General features: G+C 43.9%; 1 protein-coding gene across 4 annotated transcripts in view; it reads left to right on the forward strand.

The window, feature by feature from the left end:
• The window catches only part of EPOR (erythropoietin receptor), a 67,310-nt gene that overhangs the window by 35,190 nt on the left and 14,235 nt on the right, over positions 1–17,885 (forward strand). For all 4 annotated transcript variants that reach the window (XM_075859071.1, XM_075859069.1, XM_075859070.1 and 1 more), the window contains 3 exons: positions 11,790–11,913; positions 14,339–14,514; positions 15,150–15,310. In XM_075859071.1, coding sequence (XP_075715186.1) covers positions 11,790–11,913; positions 14,339–14,514; positions 15,150–15,310 — 461 coding nt within the window. The remainder of the gene's footprint in view (positions 1–11,789; positions 11,914–14,338; positions 14,515–15,149; positions 15,311–17,885) is intronic.

Raw genomic sequence — 17,885 nt, forward strand, 5'->3', positions numbered from 1 at the left:
CACCTCCAGCATTACACACATGAAGAATAGAGGAGGAAAGGGAGGAACGTAAAGGGAAGAGCGGGGGAAGAGAATCATGGGGGAGGGGACACATGTAGAAACAGAGTGGGGATGGGAGACACATGTAGACAAGAGAGGGAGATGGGATACTCATTTATAGAAAAGTAGGGGACGTGAGCCACATGAAGAGAAGAGTTGGGCGTTCGAAACACAAAGAGAAGAGTAGGAAAAGGGAGACAGAAAAATTGGGGATAGGATACACACGTAGAGAAGGGTGCGGAAAGGAGCAAACAAGGGTGGGGGTAGGAAGACAAAAGATTGGAGTATAGGGGACATATGAAGAGAAAAGTTGGGGGTGGGACATGTGAAGAGAAGAGTGGGGTATGGTAGACACTAGAAGAGTGGTGCATGGGCCACGTGAAAAGAAGAGTAGAATATCAGAGACAGGTAAAGTAGAGAGTGGAGTATGGGAGACAGGTGAAGAGAAGAGTGGGGTATGGCAGACAGGTGAAGATGGCATATGAGAGACATGTGAGAGAAAAGTGGGGTATGGGAGACAGGTGAAGGGAAGAGTGGCGTGGAGACAGGTGAAGAGAAGAGTGGAATATGGGAGATAGGTGAAGAGAAGAGTGGGGTATGGGAGACAGGTGAAGTTGGCGTATGAGAGACATGTGAAGAGAATAGTGGGGTGGAGACAAGGGAAGAGAAAAGTAGGGTATGGGAGACATGTGAAAAGAAGAGTGGGGTATGGAAGACAGGTGAAGTTCGCATATGAGAGACATGTGCAAAGCAGAGTGGGGTATGGGTGACATGTGAAGAGTGGGGTGGAGACAGTTGAAGAGAAGAGTGGGGTATAGGAGACATGTGAAGAGAAGAGTGGAGTGGAGACAGGTGTAGAGTGGAATGGGGTGGAGACAGGTGAAGAGAAGAGTTGGGTGGAGATAGGTGAAGAGAAGAGTGGGGTATGGGAGACGGGTGAAGAGAAGTGTGGGGTATGGGAGATTGGTGAAGAGGGGTGGAGACAGGTGAAGAGAAGAGGGGTATGGGAGGCAGGTGAAGAGAAGAGTGGGGTATGGGAGGCAGGTGAAGAGAAGAGTGGGGTTGAGACAGGTGAAGAGAAGTGTGGGGTATGAGAGGCAAGTGAAGAGAAGAGTGGGGTATGGGAGGCAGGTGAAAAGAAGAGTGGGGTTTGGGAGACAAGTGAAGATGATGTAAGGTAGACATGTAAAAAGAAGTGTAGGGTATGGAAGACAGGTGAAGATGGCATACGGGATACATGTGAAAAGTAGAGTTGGGTATGGGAGGCAGGTGAAGAGAAGAGTGGGGTATGGGAGACAGGTGAAGAGAAGAGTGGGTTATGGGAGACAGGTGAAGTTGGTGTATGAGAGACATGTGAAAAGAAGAGTGAGGTATGGGAGACAGGTGAAGATAAAAGGGGTATGAGAGGCAGGTGAAGAGAAGAGTGGGGTATGGGAGACAGGTGAAGTTGGCGTTTGAGAGACATGTGAAGAGAAGAGGGGTGGAGACAGGTGAAGAGAAGTGGGGTATGGGAGACAGGTAAAGAGAAGAGTAGGGTATGGGAGACAGGTGAAGTTCGCATATGAGAGACATGTGCAAAGTAAAGTGGGGTATGGGAGACAGTTGAAGAGAAGAGTGGAGTATGGGAAACAGGTGTAGAGAAGAGTGGGGTGGAGACAGGTGAAGAGAAGAGTGGGATATGGGAGACAGGTGAAGAGCAGAGTGGGGTATGGGAGGCGGGTAATAATGGCGAATAGGAGACGTGAAGAGAAAAGTGAGGGAGGGGACAAATGTTACAAAATGTTAAATAAACAAGTTTAAACTTACAACAAGTCTCGAGTTAAACGAAAGCTCTTTAAATTCGAGCAGAAAACATATTTTTCGTCCAGGCTGGAGGAGGACTGTGTGACTATGTCTTGGGTAGACACACGTCATAGTCCTGCAGTGGTTATCACAGAACATCTTATCTATCACAGCAGATGTACAGTAGTAGGAGTGCCAGGACATTGCTATGTTTATGTACTCTTTGTGCCGGAAGATGAGCAGGCCAAAATATATAGGCCAAAAACCTTCACAACTTATAACAAAAGAGCATTGGCTTAAAGTGAAGTAAACATAAGGGTGGTCTCTTACCTACAGCACTGTATATATGTACTATAGATAATTAATATCAGGCTCAATCATTTACAATTTTAATTCCTCAATTATTTGCCCCCGATCCCTGTTACTCCGGTCTCAGCCACTATATGAAACACATACGATCGCAGCCATACACAGAAAATACCAGGCTTTCCTACAGAGAGAAAACTGCGCCACCAGGTGCCTTCTCTGAACAGCCACATGGAAAGTGCAGCGTGTGGCAATGATATGACGGGGTTGGGATTATAAGGCTTTTTTATTTGTAGGGCAGCTTTGTCTGGGGACTGTATGGCACTTTTCTTTGTAGGGCCATAAGACCCTGCATGGTCTTAAAGAGGCTCTGTTACCACATTATAAGTGCCCTATCTCCTACGTAATGTGATTGGCGCTGTAATGTAGATAACAACACAGTTTTTTATTTTGAAAAACGATCATTTTTTTAGGAAGTTATGAGCAATTTTAGATTTATGCTAATTACTTTCTTAATGCCTAACTGGGCGTTTTTTAACTTTTGACCAAGTGGGCGTTGTAAAGAGGAGTGGATGTCGCTGACCAATCAGCGTCATACACTTCTCTCCATTCATACTCAGCACAGCTGTCACATACACCCACATTAACTTTACTGAAGTGTCTTGACAGTGAATAGACATCACCTCCAGCCAGGACGCGATGTCTATTCACAATCCCGACACTTCGGTAAAGTTTGTGTGGGACTAAGGCAGGGTTCACACGACCTATTTTCAGGCATAAACGAGGCGTAATATGCCTCGATTTACGCCTGAAAATACGGCTACAATACGTAGGCAAACATCTGCCCATTCATTTGAATGGGTTTGCCGACGTACTATGCCTACGACCTGTAATTTACGCGTCGTCGTTTGACAGCTGTCAAACGACGATGCGTAAAATGACTGCCTCGTCAAAGAAGTGCAGGACACTTCTTTGGACGTAATTTGAGCCGTTTTTCATTGAATTCAATGAAGAACAACTCAAATATACTGAAAACAATCTGTAATTTCAGACGTAAAAGGCAGCTATCGTGTGCACATACCCTTAATCGCTGCACAGCGTGATCTCGTGAGATCACGCTTCTGCTGTCATTGATAGCGTGATCTCACGAGATCAAGCTGTGCAGCGATTAAGTCCCACACAAACTTACTGAAGTGTCGGGATTGTGAATAGACATTGCGTCCTGGCTGGAGGTGACGTCTATTCACTGTCAAGACTCTTCAGTAAAGTTAATGTGGGAGTATGTGACAGCACTGCATGATCTCGCTAGATCACGCTCTGCTGAGTATAAATGGAGAGAATTGTATGACGCTGATTGGTCAGCGTCATACACTTCTCTTTACAACGCCCACTTGGTCAAAAGTTAAAAAACGCCCAGTTGGGCATTAAGAAAGTAATTAGTATAAATCTAAAATTGCTCATAACTTCCTCAAAAATTAGGAAAAGCTTCCTTTCCAAATAAAAACCACTGTTGTTATCTACATTACAGCGCAGATCACATTATGTAGGAGATAGGGCACTTATAATGAGGTGACAGAGCCTCTTTAAGACCCAATAGGCAACTTATCTTACAGTGTAGCCTGGGCCTAACTTATATAGATGTAGGAAGGGTCACATACTATCATTTTAACCATTTTGTAATCAGCAAACATCACGTTTTAATTGATTTGCAGCTGGACATGCTTTTCCATGAATACCCCCATTTTGTTCTTACATAATTCAGCATATTTTTCTCTTTAAATTTCTTATCTTTTATCCTCACCCAAACCTTTCTAAACAACTGTGTCCTAACAGAAGCTGATTAAACAAAGGGCAGGGAACGGTCTCCATACGGTAAACCTAAAGGGGAGATATAATTTGAAGTGCGTTGGAGCAAAATGTTCCAAATCTATTAACAGTTGCACGGCTCTTAATAAATTTGGCGCATCTTGGGCTGTGCTAAAGCCTGAAAAAAAATCTACGCCTGCTATGTGGCAGGCATAGAGTTGCGCTGCTTTTTGCGGCATTTTTCGGCATTAAACTCAATACATTTGTTCAATTGCTCTTGGTCACCACCCCTTGGCTAAACCCCACCCATGGAGGAGAAAAAAGTTGAAGGTTATAGCGCAAATATGGCGTGTTCCATAGTTTTCGACTTTTCTAAGCAATAATACTGGCATAAATCAATTGATAAATTCCCGCCAAAGTCTGTAGCTGGGCATAGACATTAGATATTTGTTGGCACATCCCATTATTTTGTTGCAGGGCCAGCTCTAAATTAATTTGATGGTCTGTTTAATGCACAATGTGAATCATAGATCACCTTTACCCAGCGGGTAAACCAATCCCTGAGTAAATTCACCATAATCAGGGTCGGACTGGCACACCAGAGTACCAGAGGATCCTGTGGTGGGACCAGATTCTAACCCAATGAAGGGTCCCAAAAGCTCCAGCAGAAGACAACTCTTTTTGGAGCAAACTTGGAGCGAAGCACTTACCACTAGGGTCTTTTTCTTATGGGTGATTCACAAATAATCTATTAGACCTTATTAATGATATGTTCTATGTGTACAATGATAACAACAAGTGGATGCGCACGTATTCTGTAGAGGTGGTGAGGGGCACTCACAATAATTTCCTCTGGTGCGTCCAAGGGAACCCAGTCCGAAGCTGACCATGATATGCATTTTAGCTATAACATTAACACCACTGACAGACGACGTAAATAACATTGATTATCTGGTTACAATGGCTGACAAGGCGTGGGATATATTAGGCAGCAATTCATCAGTCCGTCCTTGAAATCGATGTGTTAGAAGCAGAAAAATGGACAAGTGTAAGGATCTGAGCATGGCCGACCTTAGGATAGACTGCGCCCCATGCAAAATTTTCTTTCAGCACCCCACCCCATCATAAAAAAAATGCCCCATAAAGAAGTATAATGCCCCCCCCCCCCCGTATAATGCCCTTTTTAGTGCCCCCACACAGTATGATGCCTTTTATATTGCCCCCACACAGAATAATGCTCCTTTAGTGCCCCCACACAGTATAATGCTCCTTAAGTGCCCCCATACAATATAACGCACCCATAGCTGCCCCATACAGTATAATGATAATATTTAATAATATATTATAACCCCTTTAAGGACAGACTATTTTGTCCTCTAAGTGTGTTCACACAGTATAATGCTCCCTAAGTGCCACACACAGTATATTTACCCCTGTAGTGCCCCTACACAGTATAATGTCCCCTTATTGTCCCCACACAGTATAATGCCCCTTTGTGGCCTCCCCACAGTATAATGCCCCCCCCTTCCCTGGGTGCCACACACAGCCCCCCTCGAAGATAGTGCTCCCCTGTAGATTGTGTCAAACAGCCCCCCTGTAGATTCTGCCATACAGCCCCACTGTAGATAGTGCCATACAGCCTCCAACCTCCCCCTTGTAGATAGAGCCATACAGCCCCCACCTCCCCCTTTTAGACAGTGCCCCCACCTCCCCCCAGTAGACAGTGCCCCCCACCACCCCCTTGTAGACAGTGCCATACAGCCCCACCTCCCCCTTGTAGATACTACCATACAGCCCCTACCTCCCCCTTGTAGACATTGCCCCCCACCTCCCCCTTGTAGACAGTGCAATTCAACCCCCACCTCCCCCTTGTAGACAGTGCCTCCCAAACAAAAAAATTATACTCACCTAGGCCCCGTTCCAGCGACGAGTGGAGCTGCTACACGCCGACGGGATCCTTGCGTAGGCCAGTGTGTTTCAGTGACGTCATCACGCTTGCCTGCGCAGGGATCCTGTCCCTGGGCTGCAGGCCGAACGGCCTGTATCCTAGTAAATGGCAGAGCACGGAGATACCTCCCTGCTCTGCCATAGTGTCCAATAGTATCTGCGTCCCATAGGGACTGCTAGCGGCGCCACCGGGCGTGGGGGGGGCATGCCAGCGGGCGACATGGGCCCCCTCATGCCGCGGGCCCCGTAGCAGCTGCTATGCCAAGAAGAAGCACCCGGGCAGAAAGGCAGCTGTGGAGTCGCCGGACGCTTCAGAAACACAAGAAGGGAAAGGGAGCCACCACAGCGACCCCATTTTACCTCCTGGAGTAATGCGCCCTTTGCACAGGTCGCACACCCCAAAGGCCAGCCCTGGATCTGAGCGACTTTAGGGCCAAATTTTGCGGGCTAGACAACTGAGTCTTGTGGGGTGTTCCCGGTATGTAGTGGTTAGTACCTATTAAAAGTGGTCTAAGGATGGAAAACCGGTAAACTGGCGACAGGGTTATGGGGTCCATGGCACATTGATACATGTGGGGAGCATAGTAGAGCTGGTTTGAACCCACAGAAGAGCTACTGTAGCACAAATTGCTGAAAAAGTTCCTGCTGGCTATGATGGAAAGGTGTCAGAACACGCAGCACATTGCAGATTTCTGCATTTGGGGTTGCGTAGCCGCAAACAGGTCAGAGTGCCCAACCGGTCGGAATCCTGGTGGGCCGGGCCGGTCTGTGGGGTGCCCTGGCCCGGATCCCCAGGCAAGTGACACATTTAACTGTATCCACGTCTTGTGGCCTACAAGTCGCCAGGCTCATGCACAGGACGTCATTGATGCAATGACATCATTGCATTCAGCTGCCTTCCACAGAGGCCAGAAGAAGCCTTAAGGGTTTTTCCACGAGAGACATTTATGACATACCCACAGGATATGCCATAAATGTCAGATAGATGCGGGTCCCACCTCTGGGACCCGCACCTATCTCCAGAACGGGGACCCAGTGGCGGATTAAGAAGACCGTGGGCCCTGGGCTGTTACCCAAACTTGGGCCCCCCTTCTCCACCGCCACCCTGCCGTGCCGTAACTATTGCTAACACTACCTTTTTGCACAAGCATTAACAAATGGGTGCTACGATTCCCCTTTCACAGGGATGTGTCCCTACATACTGACAGTATCACACTGTGCAGGGACACAGCGCCAACCCCCCATGTAGACAGCGCCACACACACACCCCCCTGTAGATAGCGCCACACACACACACACCCCCCTGTAGATAAAGCCACACACACACCCCCCTGTAGATAAAGCCACACACACACCCCCCTGTAGATAAAGCCACACACACACCCCCGTGTAGATAAAGCCACACACACACACCACCCTGTAGATAAAGCCACACACACACCTATAGATAAAGCCACACACACACCCCCCTGTAGATAAAGCCACACACACACCCCCCTGTAGATAAAGCTACACACACACACCCCTGTAGATAAAGCCACACACACACCCCTCTGTAGATAAAGACACACACACACACACACACCACCCTGTAGATAAAGCCACACACACACCCCCCTATAGATAAAGTCACACACACACCACCCTGCAGATAAAGCCACATACACACACACACACACACACCCCTGTAGATAGCGCCACACACCCCTGTAGATAGAGCCACACACCCCTGTAGATAGCGCCACACACACAACCCCCTGTAGAGAGCGTCACACAGCCCCCTATAGATAGCATCACACAGCCCTCCCCCTTGTATATAGTGCCACACAGCGCTCCCCTCCCCTTGTATATAGTGCTACACAGCGCCCCCCACCCCCCTTGTATATAGTGCTACACAGCATCACTGCAGCCCTGGGATGACATTTTATCCCATATGACTGCTGCAGCCTGTGATTGGTCACATGGTGTGAAACGTCATACCAGGAGGCCGGCCCGGACGAAGAAACAGAATTCTGGGCAAGTATAAGATTTTTATTTTTTCTAAATTGCGTTACATAACATCTGTTATTTGTTGCGGGTTTTACCTCCCCATTGAGTTAAATGGGGAAAACCCAAAACAAATAAGCAGCGTTTACGCAAATAAAATTGACATGCTGCGGAATAAAAAATCGCACCGCAGGTCAATTTCTGAGCTTTTTATTTCCCGCTTATCATTTACGCAGCGTGTGGATGAGAATTGTTCACATCTAATCTACTCTGCTCCTACTGTATTAGGGCTTGCCCACACTTAACGGAATTGCTGCGTATTTTCTGCCCGGAAAATACGCAGAATACAGTAGTGGCAAAGTGAGTGAGATTTACCAAATCTCATCCAGACGCTGCGTAAAATTTCCGACCAGACATTTTGTCCTGCGGTGCGTATTTCTCGTACTGCAGCATGTCAATTCCTGCTGCGGAAAGTGACTGAATTGCTGCGTTTTTTCAGGGGAGACGTCACCATCTCCCAACACTGAGAAAAACGCAGCAAAATACGCACCACTTACTGCAGTAAGAAAACACAGGAAATGGTGCTTTTTTTCTGTAGCGGAATTTCTGCTGAAATATATATATATATACGCATACACACACTATACATATGTATGTATATATACACTCTATCTCTATCACAGACACACAAAGTACGCACATTATGCACAAAGTACGCACATTATGCACAAAGTACGCACATTATGCACAAAGTACGCACAGTACACAAAGTACGCACATTATGCACAAACTACGCACATTATACACAAAGTATGCACATGATACACAAAGTATGCACATTATACACAAAGTATGCACAGTACACAAAGTACGCACAGTACACAAAGTACGCACATTATGCACAAAGTACGCACATTATACACAAAGTATGCACATGATACACAAAGTATGCACATTATACACAAGGTATGCACAGTACACAAAGTACGTACATTATGCACAAAGTACGCACATTATGCACAAAGTACGCACATTATACACAAAGTATGCACATGATACACAAAGTATGCACATTATACACAAAGTATGCACATTATACACAAAGTATGCACATTATACACAAAGTACACAAAGTATGCACATTATACACAAAGTATGCACATTATACACATTAAACACATTGTAAACACACATGAATATGCACATTAAACACATGAATATGCACATTAAACACACATGATTATGCACATTAAACACATGCACTTACCTTTTATGTAGGAGATTTGTGAGTCTTCACTGCAGCTCTTCTCCTGCTCACAGCCCGACACAGAGCCCGCCGACAGTCTCCCCTCCCCCATGTCCCGACAGCTAGCAGCAGGAGGAGAGATGTTTAGAGCAGGGTAGGGGGGCTGGAGGGGGAGCTTCTAAAGCAGCACAGACCACGGCTGCTAAGTAGGAACGAAGCTCCCCTCGCCTGACAGGTGCGGTCCTGGCACCGGTGCTAGCGACGCAACTGGGCATGAGGGGGTTCGGGCAGTTATGGGCCCCCTGGGAGCCTTGGGCCCGGACGGCCGCCTGAATCGCCCTAATGATAATCCGCCACTGCGGGGACCCCTAAACCCCGTACAGCCGCTGTGTGTTGCGGCTGAATGAGGTAAGTTCCGACCATGAAAAGTGTTATATTGTCGTGAGTTACATAAACAGCGTAACTCTCTGAGCTACGCTGTTTCCGTAAGTCTCATAGAACTTAATGGTAGTTACATGCTACGCTGCTTCTGTAACTGCCATTCACTACTATTGGAGTTACGGAAACAGCGTAGCTCAGCGAGTTAAGCTGTTTATGTAACTCACGACCATATAACATTTTTCATGGTCGGAATTCACCTCATTCAGCCACAACACACAGCGGCTGAACGGGGTTTAGGGGGCCCTGTTCTGGAGATAGGTGCGGGTCCCAGATGTGGGACCCGCATCTATCTGACATTTATGGCATATCCTGTGGGTATGTCATAAATGTCTCTCGTGGGAAAACCCATTTAAGCGCCTCGGCTTCTCGAGGGATCAGCCGGGTTGGGTGAGTAAACGTTTGAATTTTTTCTGGTGAACAAAAGGGACAATATTACCTATCAGCTGGCTCAAAGGTGGGCATGTTTATTTAGGGTACACATTATTGTTTAGGGGCATACAGGGGCATTATTACTTTTTATGGGGCACACGGCATTTTTTCCTTTTTAGGGAGCAAACAGGAGCATTATTACTTTTTAGGGGGCACACAGGGAGCATTATTACTTTTTAGGAGGCACAAAGGGAACATTTTTATTGTAGTGGACACAAAGGTGGTTATTTTTACAGTGTTGGGAGCAGAAAGGAGGCATTATCCTGTAAAGGGCACAAAGGGGGCATTATTACTGTTTGGGAGCACTGAGAACATCACTATTACTGTGTGGGTTACAAAAGATGGCTCTTTTACTGTGTGGTGTACTATTATTTACACTATATGGACAAAAGTATTAGGACACACCACTTAATCAATAAATCCAGGTGTTTCATTCAGTCCCATTGCCCCAGGTGTATAACATCCAGCACCTCGCCATGCAGACGCCTTTACAAACATTTGTGATAGAATGGGTTGTTCTAAAGAGATCACTGAATTCCAGCGTGGTCCTGTAATAGGACACCACTGTTGTAACAAGTCAGTTCATTATATTTCTTCCCTCCAAGATATTCCACCATCAACTGTGAGGGGTATTATTGCAAAGTGAAAGCGTTTAGGAACTACAGCAACTCAGCCACGAAGTGTAGACCACGTAAAGTTACAGAACGTGGGCACGGAGTGCTGAGGCGCATAATGCATAAAAGTCGCCAACGCTCTGCTGACTCAATAACTGCAACTTCCAAACCTCCTCTAGAATTAACATCAGCGCCGGGAGCTTCTTGGCATGAGTTTCCATGGCCTAGCAGCTGCATGCATGCCTTACAACACCAAGCACAATGCTAGGCGTCAGATGGAGTGGTATAAAGCACGCTGCCACTGGTAACGTGTTCTGTGGAGTGACAAAGTAATACAGAATCCAGACCAGAACCCCTTAGGGTATGTTCACACGAGGGCGTCCGTAACGGCTGAAATTACGGGGATGTTTCAGCCTGAAAACATGCCCGTCATTTCAGCCGTAACGGCATGTGCAGGCGCTTGAACGCCGCGTCCATTACGGACGTAATTGGCGCTGCTATTCATTGGAGTCAATGAATAACGGCTCCAATTACGGCCAAAGAAGTGACAGGTCACTTCTTTGACGCGGGCGTCTATTTACGCGCAGTCATTTGACAGCGGCGCGTAAATTACGCCTCGTGTGAACAGACAAACGTCTGCCAATTGGTTTCAATGGGCAGATGTTTGTCAGCGCTATTGAGGCGCTATTTTTGGACGTAATTCGGGGCAAAAACGCCCGAATTACATCCGTAATTAGTGCGTGTGAACATACCCTAAATACAGATCCCAAACCAGACTCCCTTATCTAATACAGACTCCCAGACCAGAACCTAGATGTGATCGATAACAGTTTGGTCCTGCGTTACCTGCTGTCACTAAAGCCGTTTAAAAGTCCGCAAATTGTGGAAAACCCACGTCTAAAACGCGTTGTGCATCAAAACTTTGGGAGGCCACGCTGGTAGTCCTCCACTTGGATCACACAACTTTTGCATTCAATTGAATCTTTAAACATCCGCCATTGTGCTACTCAGTGCAAGTCTTCGTGTCATCATGTGCCACAGGCGTCACTGTCCACATCTTGTATGATAAAACCTACATTTTAATGCATAATTTATTGCAGCAAAGAGTCAGAACTATTTACAAGAAATAGATGTCATCAATGATATTAAACCCACATGCTGAATAACTGACCTTCACTCTGTTATATTCTCAGTGTACAGCGTCATTGAAGATAAGCTTCTGATTCCTTACTGCTTCACAGCTACCTTGTACGATATTACGTGTTTCTGGGAAAGCAACACATCTAACACCTCCAACTATATGTTATACTTTCAATCGTAAGTATCAGAGCAATAGTTCGTGAAGAGGCTTTTTCCTTTGCATATCATGTGAGTTACTTATATTACAATTATGGTCTAAAAAATGGAGGAAAACCAAAAAGTTATTTTTGTAAAAAAAAATGTATGGCTGCAGAATGGGACTGAGTTTAAAGAGGATCTGTCGCTAGTTTATTAATTCTCTATCTCCTAACTAATCTAATAGGCGCTATGATGCTGATAACTACAATGTATTTTTTTATTTTTTTTAAACGTTTATTTGCAAAGTTATGAGCATTTTTCGAAATATGCTAATGTAACTCTACTTGCCAAATGGGAGGTGACACTTTCTTTTCACTCTGGGCGGTGCAAAGTTTTCTGTATGACGCTGTCTACTCAGCATATAGCTTTTACCCCTTCCCTGCCCAGCAACACAGAGTGATCTTGTAGTATACAGCTTCTATTCCCAACTGTGTATTCAACTGGTGATATCTCCGGTTGTGTCACAGCTAGAACTGCGATCTTGGTGGCATATGAAAGATTAGAATCTCCTCTTTCATATGCCACCACAACCACTTCCCTCCATCCTCAGTCTCTCACACTGTGTGAAGCAGCTTTCTGCTGATAGGATGTTACTCCACCTCAGGAGATTCGATGGCGTAAATTTTTTGTGATACAATTTTTACTTGTGCTGTCAGTGTGACAGCGCCTATTCGATTAGCTAGGAGATTGGGCATTACTTAACTAGTGACAGATCCTCTTTAGGCATCAAAGGTTGGAGTGCAAATCCAGAGCTGGTAGGTGTACGAAAATATATAGCTGTCATGTGTAAAGAATAATGGGTTGGGGACCTCCATATGACTTATAACGCGTCAATATACATCAATCACATCCAATCATGTGACATGCACATTTGCTTGCAGGAATTAATCATCTTAAAATATCGGTGTAACTGCAGTTAACCCATCAGCCGCAGGCTATGTCATACTCACAGGAACTCAGAAAGCTGGATGGTCAAGGAGTCAACATTTTATTTCTATTTTACCCTGCAGACATGGGTGGTAACTACAGTCACAACTGAATTTGTAGGTTTTAAAAGTCTATTTTGGATGATCCCTTTTTGTTACAAGGGCACCTCAAAGACAAGCTGATCACAGGGTGTCCCGATGACAGAATCCCTAGCGATCAACTGCAATCTGTGAAGAAACCAAGAAGAAACTTTTCAAGCTCCCTGCAGTGCCACCATAGGGGAAATGAAGCATTACATAGTGCCCGTTAAAAACAACGGTCTGTCATGTATTTTTCTAAACCTGACAACCCCTTTAAGTAGAGTTCAATTTATAGGGAATGTATCAACTTTCATTTTTTTACTAATTAAAACCAAATAGTGAAATCTAATATTCTTTTCTGATCTATTTTTATTTTTTGATTGTGGATTTTTTAATTCTATTTCCTGTACAGGATTATGGGGGCAGCCATCTTTCCTAACCTGCTGTTAACAGGATTTAGAGATATGCTTTACAGCAGCCACATAGACCATAAGAACCTGTGAACAGGAGGGAATCCATTTTCTTCTATAGGAGGGTTTTCTAGGCATGCTCTGTGACCTGTGCAGGGGTCATTGTGTAGGGAGGGGGGAGGAGGGGAGCTTTTTCCATCACCTATTGTCAATGGTGGATACTGTTTTATGTATATAGAGGTGTTACCTGTCAGTGTAATCCTGCCTGTGATGATAATGAGATGACTGCTGAGAAGTGATCTCTACAGAACAGGAAGGGTCAGTCTATAATGAATGGTGGATCCTGTGTTATCTATATATAGAGATGTTATCTGTCAGTCTAATCATGCCTGTTATGATAATGAGGTAACTGCCAAGAAGTTATCTCTACAGAACAGGAAGGGTCAGTCTATTGTGAGGCTCAGTGGCCAGAGTGAAATCTTTTAAGATTTTAGGATTTTTATATTTTTTTCAATATAGATAATGATATAGAAAAAAAATAATCACCAAAAATGTTTACAATTCTTATGTTTAATATAAAAATTTGATTTATTGGTAATTTTCTGATGACACACTCCCTTTAAAGCGGTATATTTCCTCTCCTTATTTGTTAGAAATCCATTGCTTTTCCATCCATAAAACACAAAAAGGAAAATTTCTAAAATTTTGTGCTGGGGCAAAAATTTGAGTATTTGATAAAAACAACAAAGCACATTTCAGATCTAATTTCTCAGAGGAATTTTGTAAAATAAAAGCTGCATCCTGATTGGCAGCTATGGATAACTTCTTTTGTTCCTTACACTACTTTTATGGGCACAACATTAAAGGAAATTTCCATTATAAAGTAAATTTACATGCTGGACAGAACAAATAAATATATATAAATTATACTTGTGCCCTAAATAGGAGAAAATCTATATGATATTAATACATTTATTTATTTTTCAGTGATGGGGAAACTTGCAGCTTAGAGACGGTGGCTGCTTCCAATGGCACCTGGTGGCACATATGTCAGTTTCCAGGAAAATATGTGTCTTTATTTTTAAACCCTCCTCATCATATCACATTGATAGATAACTGGGAGAACAGCAGCAAAAGCCGAAAGGTCTGGACAGAAAAAATTAGTAAGTAACCTTACACCTTGCTACATGGGTTACATCAACACTTGTGCATAAAGTGTATTTACACACAATCTCTAAGTATACAAAAATCTCAGTTATACTTGTCAACCCAGGTGTCTGAGAGTCTCACGTAAAAGAAAGATGAGGTGGACTCCCATCTGGGCAGGTAAATCTCCTGCAAAGCCAAGAGGTGTGACTTCTCCATCCATTAAATATTTTCTTGCCGCAGATCTCTGGCTGCTCAGATGTTACTCCCTGGATCAATATATTGACTTAATAGGGGAATGCTAGGTCTGTTAATGGGGGTATTCTGGCACTGATAATAGGGACCCTCTTTCTGGCACTGGTAATGGGGACACCCTGGCACTGTTAATGGGGAGACTCTGGCACTGTTAATGGGGACACTCTGACTGACACTGTTAATGGGTCCCTCTGGCTGTCATTATGAGGTTTTGACCAGTATTTGACGGTAATTTTTCAGTTTTTTCAAATAAGACTGGCTCACCATTAGCTCCCGTGTGCTGATAGCTGCACCAGATCGGGGACTCCGACGTAGATATATTAAACCCCCTAAAAAAAGCCTGCTTCTCTTTCATATTATGTCTGGTCATACTGAGCTATGTTCTTTCTCTTTGAAGTTTATCTGGATCCCATTAAAAGCATCACAGTAAAAGAGCAGATGAATCCGCTCGGATTGTTGGTCATTGTGAATGCCACTGATATTGATCTGCTGTCCCTGACATATGAAGTGAAATATACCCAAAAAAAAAGTGACGTTCAGAAAATCAAATTTCTAAAGGTAAGAAAAAGACTGAATGAGATAACATCATATATGTATAAACTCACAAGAATATCACATGTGTAACGTAGCTTTATGGTGAAATTAGTGTGATGTATATGTGTCACGTTGGGTTCGTGGACCCACTGGGCCGTACCGCCTTGACGGTATGGCAGCTGGCCAACAGGGCGCAGGTCACAGTCTATAGTTCGTATAGTGTACCTGTGGCAGCTCGGACAGTAGCATGGCAGGCTCGGCTGGGACTAGGCAGCAGGTAGACGTCAGGCGTGGAGTAGTAGGACAGGCGTGGAATACAGCGCGGCACGACTACAGCACAGCACGGCACTTCACCAGGATAGGACGGGATACAGGATACAGGTACGGGGAACACTGGGAACTGGAAAACACTAGGAGACCATTTGTATAGACAAACTTTGGGTACGACAACAACGCTCAGGCATGGGAGGAAGGGGCACAGCGTAGGGTGCTCTGGGAGAAATCAGCTCAATCTCCCACCTGCGTGCGCTTTGGCTTCTTAAGTCTGGACTGAGCTCGCGAGCGCACCCTGGTGGTCACTGTGGAACAAGACGGCCGTGTGTGCAGACATCTCTGGAGAGAAGGGCGGCGACTGGATGGAAGGAGTTTGTGGTCAGCGACCACGGACGTTACAATATTTATGGTGAGGTCAGTGTATATATGATCAGTGTAATGTATATCTATGGAGAGGTCAGTGTATATATGATCAGTGTAATGTATATGTATGGCGAGATTAGTGTATGTATGATCAGTGTAATGTATATACTTGGTGAGGTCAGTGTATATATGATCAGTGTAATGTATATGTATGGCGAGATCAGTGTATGTATGATCAGTGTAATGTATATGTATGGTGAGGTCAGTGTATATATGATCAGTGTAATGTATATGTATGGTGAGATCAGTGTATATATGATCAGTGTATAAATGATCAGTGTAATGTATATGTATGGTGAGATCAGTGTATATACGATCAGTGTAATGTATATGTATGGTGAGGTCAGTGTATATATGATCAGTGTAATGTACAGTATATGTATGGCGACATCAGTGTATGTATGATCAGTGTAATGTATATGTATGGTGAGGTCAGTGTATATATGATCAGTGTATAAATGATCAGTGTAATGTATATGTATGGTGAGATCAGTGTATATACGATCAGTGTAATGTATATGTATGGTGAGGTCAGTGTATTTATTTTTTCACAAAGCCGTATATCATATACTGTTTCATATGTAATCAGTGTTTTTATATGAATACATGAGTTGAAGCGACTTATTAATTACCTTTCGGCCAATCCACGGCCTTTATCACTGTCGCTGAAAATGTAGCAAAGAATCGTATATGTGGCACACTGGCTAGTCCGGCAGACGTCCATATACGATTCTTTACAACATTTTCAGCGACAGTGATAAAGGCCGTGGATTGGCCAAAACATCATTAACCCCTTAAGGACGCAGCCTAGTTTGGGCCTTAAGGCTCAGAGGCCATTTTTCAAATCTGACATATTTGACTTTATGTGGTAATAACGTCGGAATGCTTAAACCTATCCAAGCGATTCTGGGATTGTTTTCTCGTGACACATTGGGCTTTATGTTAGTGGTAAAATTTGGACGATATATTCAGTGTTTATTGGTGAAAAATTTCAAAATTTAGAGAAAATGTATAAAAAATAGCATTTTTCAGAATTTAAATGCATCTGCTTGTAAAACAGATGGTTATACCACCCAAAATAGTTACTAGTTCACATTTACCATATGTCTACTTTAGATTGGCATCGTTTTTTGAACATTCTTTGATTTCTCTTGGACGTTACAAGGCTTAGAACATAAACAGCAATTTCTCATATTTTTAAGAAAATTTCCAAAGCCTTTTTTCTAAGGCTTTGAGGAGCGTATGTATTAGAAACCCCCATAAACACCCCATTTTGAAAACTAGATCCCTCAAAGTATTCAAAATAGCATTTAGAAAGTTTATTTAACCCTACAGGCATTTCACAGAAATTAAAGCAAAGTAGAGGTGAAATTTGCAAATTTAATTTTTCTTGCTGAATTTCAATTGTATTCAATTTTTTTTCTGTAACACAGAAGGTTTTACCACAGAAACACTACTAAATATGTATTGTTCCGATTCTGCAGTTTTTAGAAATGTCCCACATGTGTCTCTAGTGCGCTCGTGGACTAAAACACAAGCCCCAGAAACAAAGAAGCACCTAGTACATTTTGAGGTCTCTTTTTTATTAGAATATATTTTAGACAGCATGCCAGGTTTGAAGAGGTGTTGAAGTGGTGCCAAAACAGTAGGAATCCCCCAGAAGTGACCCCATTTCGGAAACTACATCCCTCAAGGAATTCATTTATGGTTGTTGTTACCATTTTGACCCAACAGTTTTTACACAGCACATATTTGAATTGGGCTGTGAAATTAAAAAAAAAAAAAAAAGAAATTTTTTCCAATAAGATGTCATTTTTCATCAAAATGTCTTATTTTCACAGGGAACAAAATACCCCATTTTGTTGCCCAATTTCTCCTGAGTGCAGCTATACCCCATTTGTGG

This window comes from Rhinoderma darwinii, chromosome 3, assembly GCF_050947455.1.
Source record: "Rhinoderma darwinii isolate aRhiDar2 chromosome 3, aRhiDar2.hap1, whole genome shotgun sequence".
In the NCBI taxonomy this organism is placed as follows: Eukaryota; Metazoa; Chordata; class Amphibia; order Anura; family Rhinodermatidae; genus Rhinoderma; species Rhinoderma darwinii.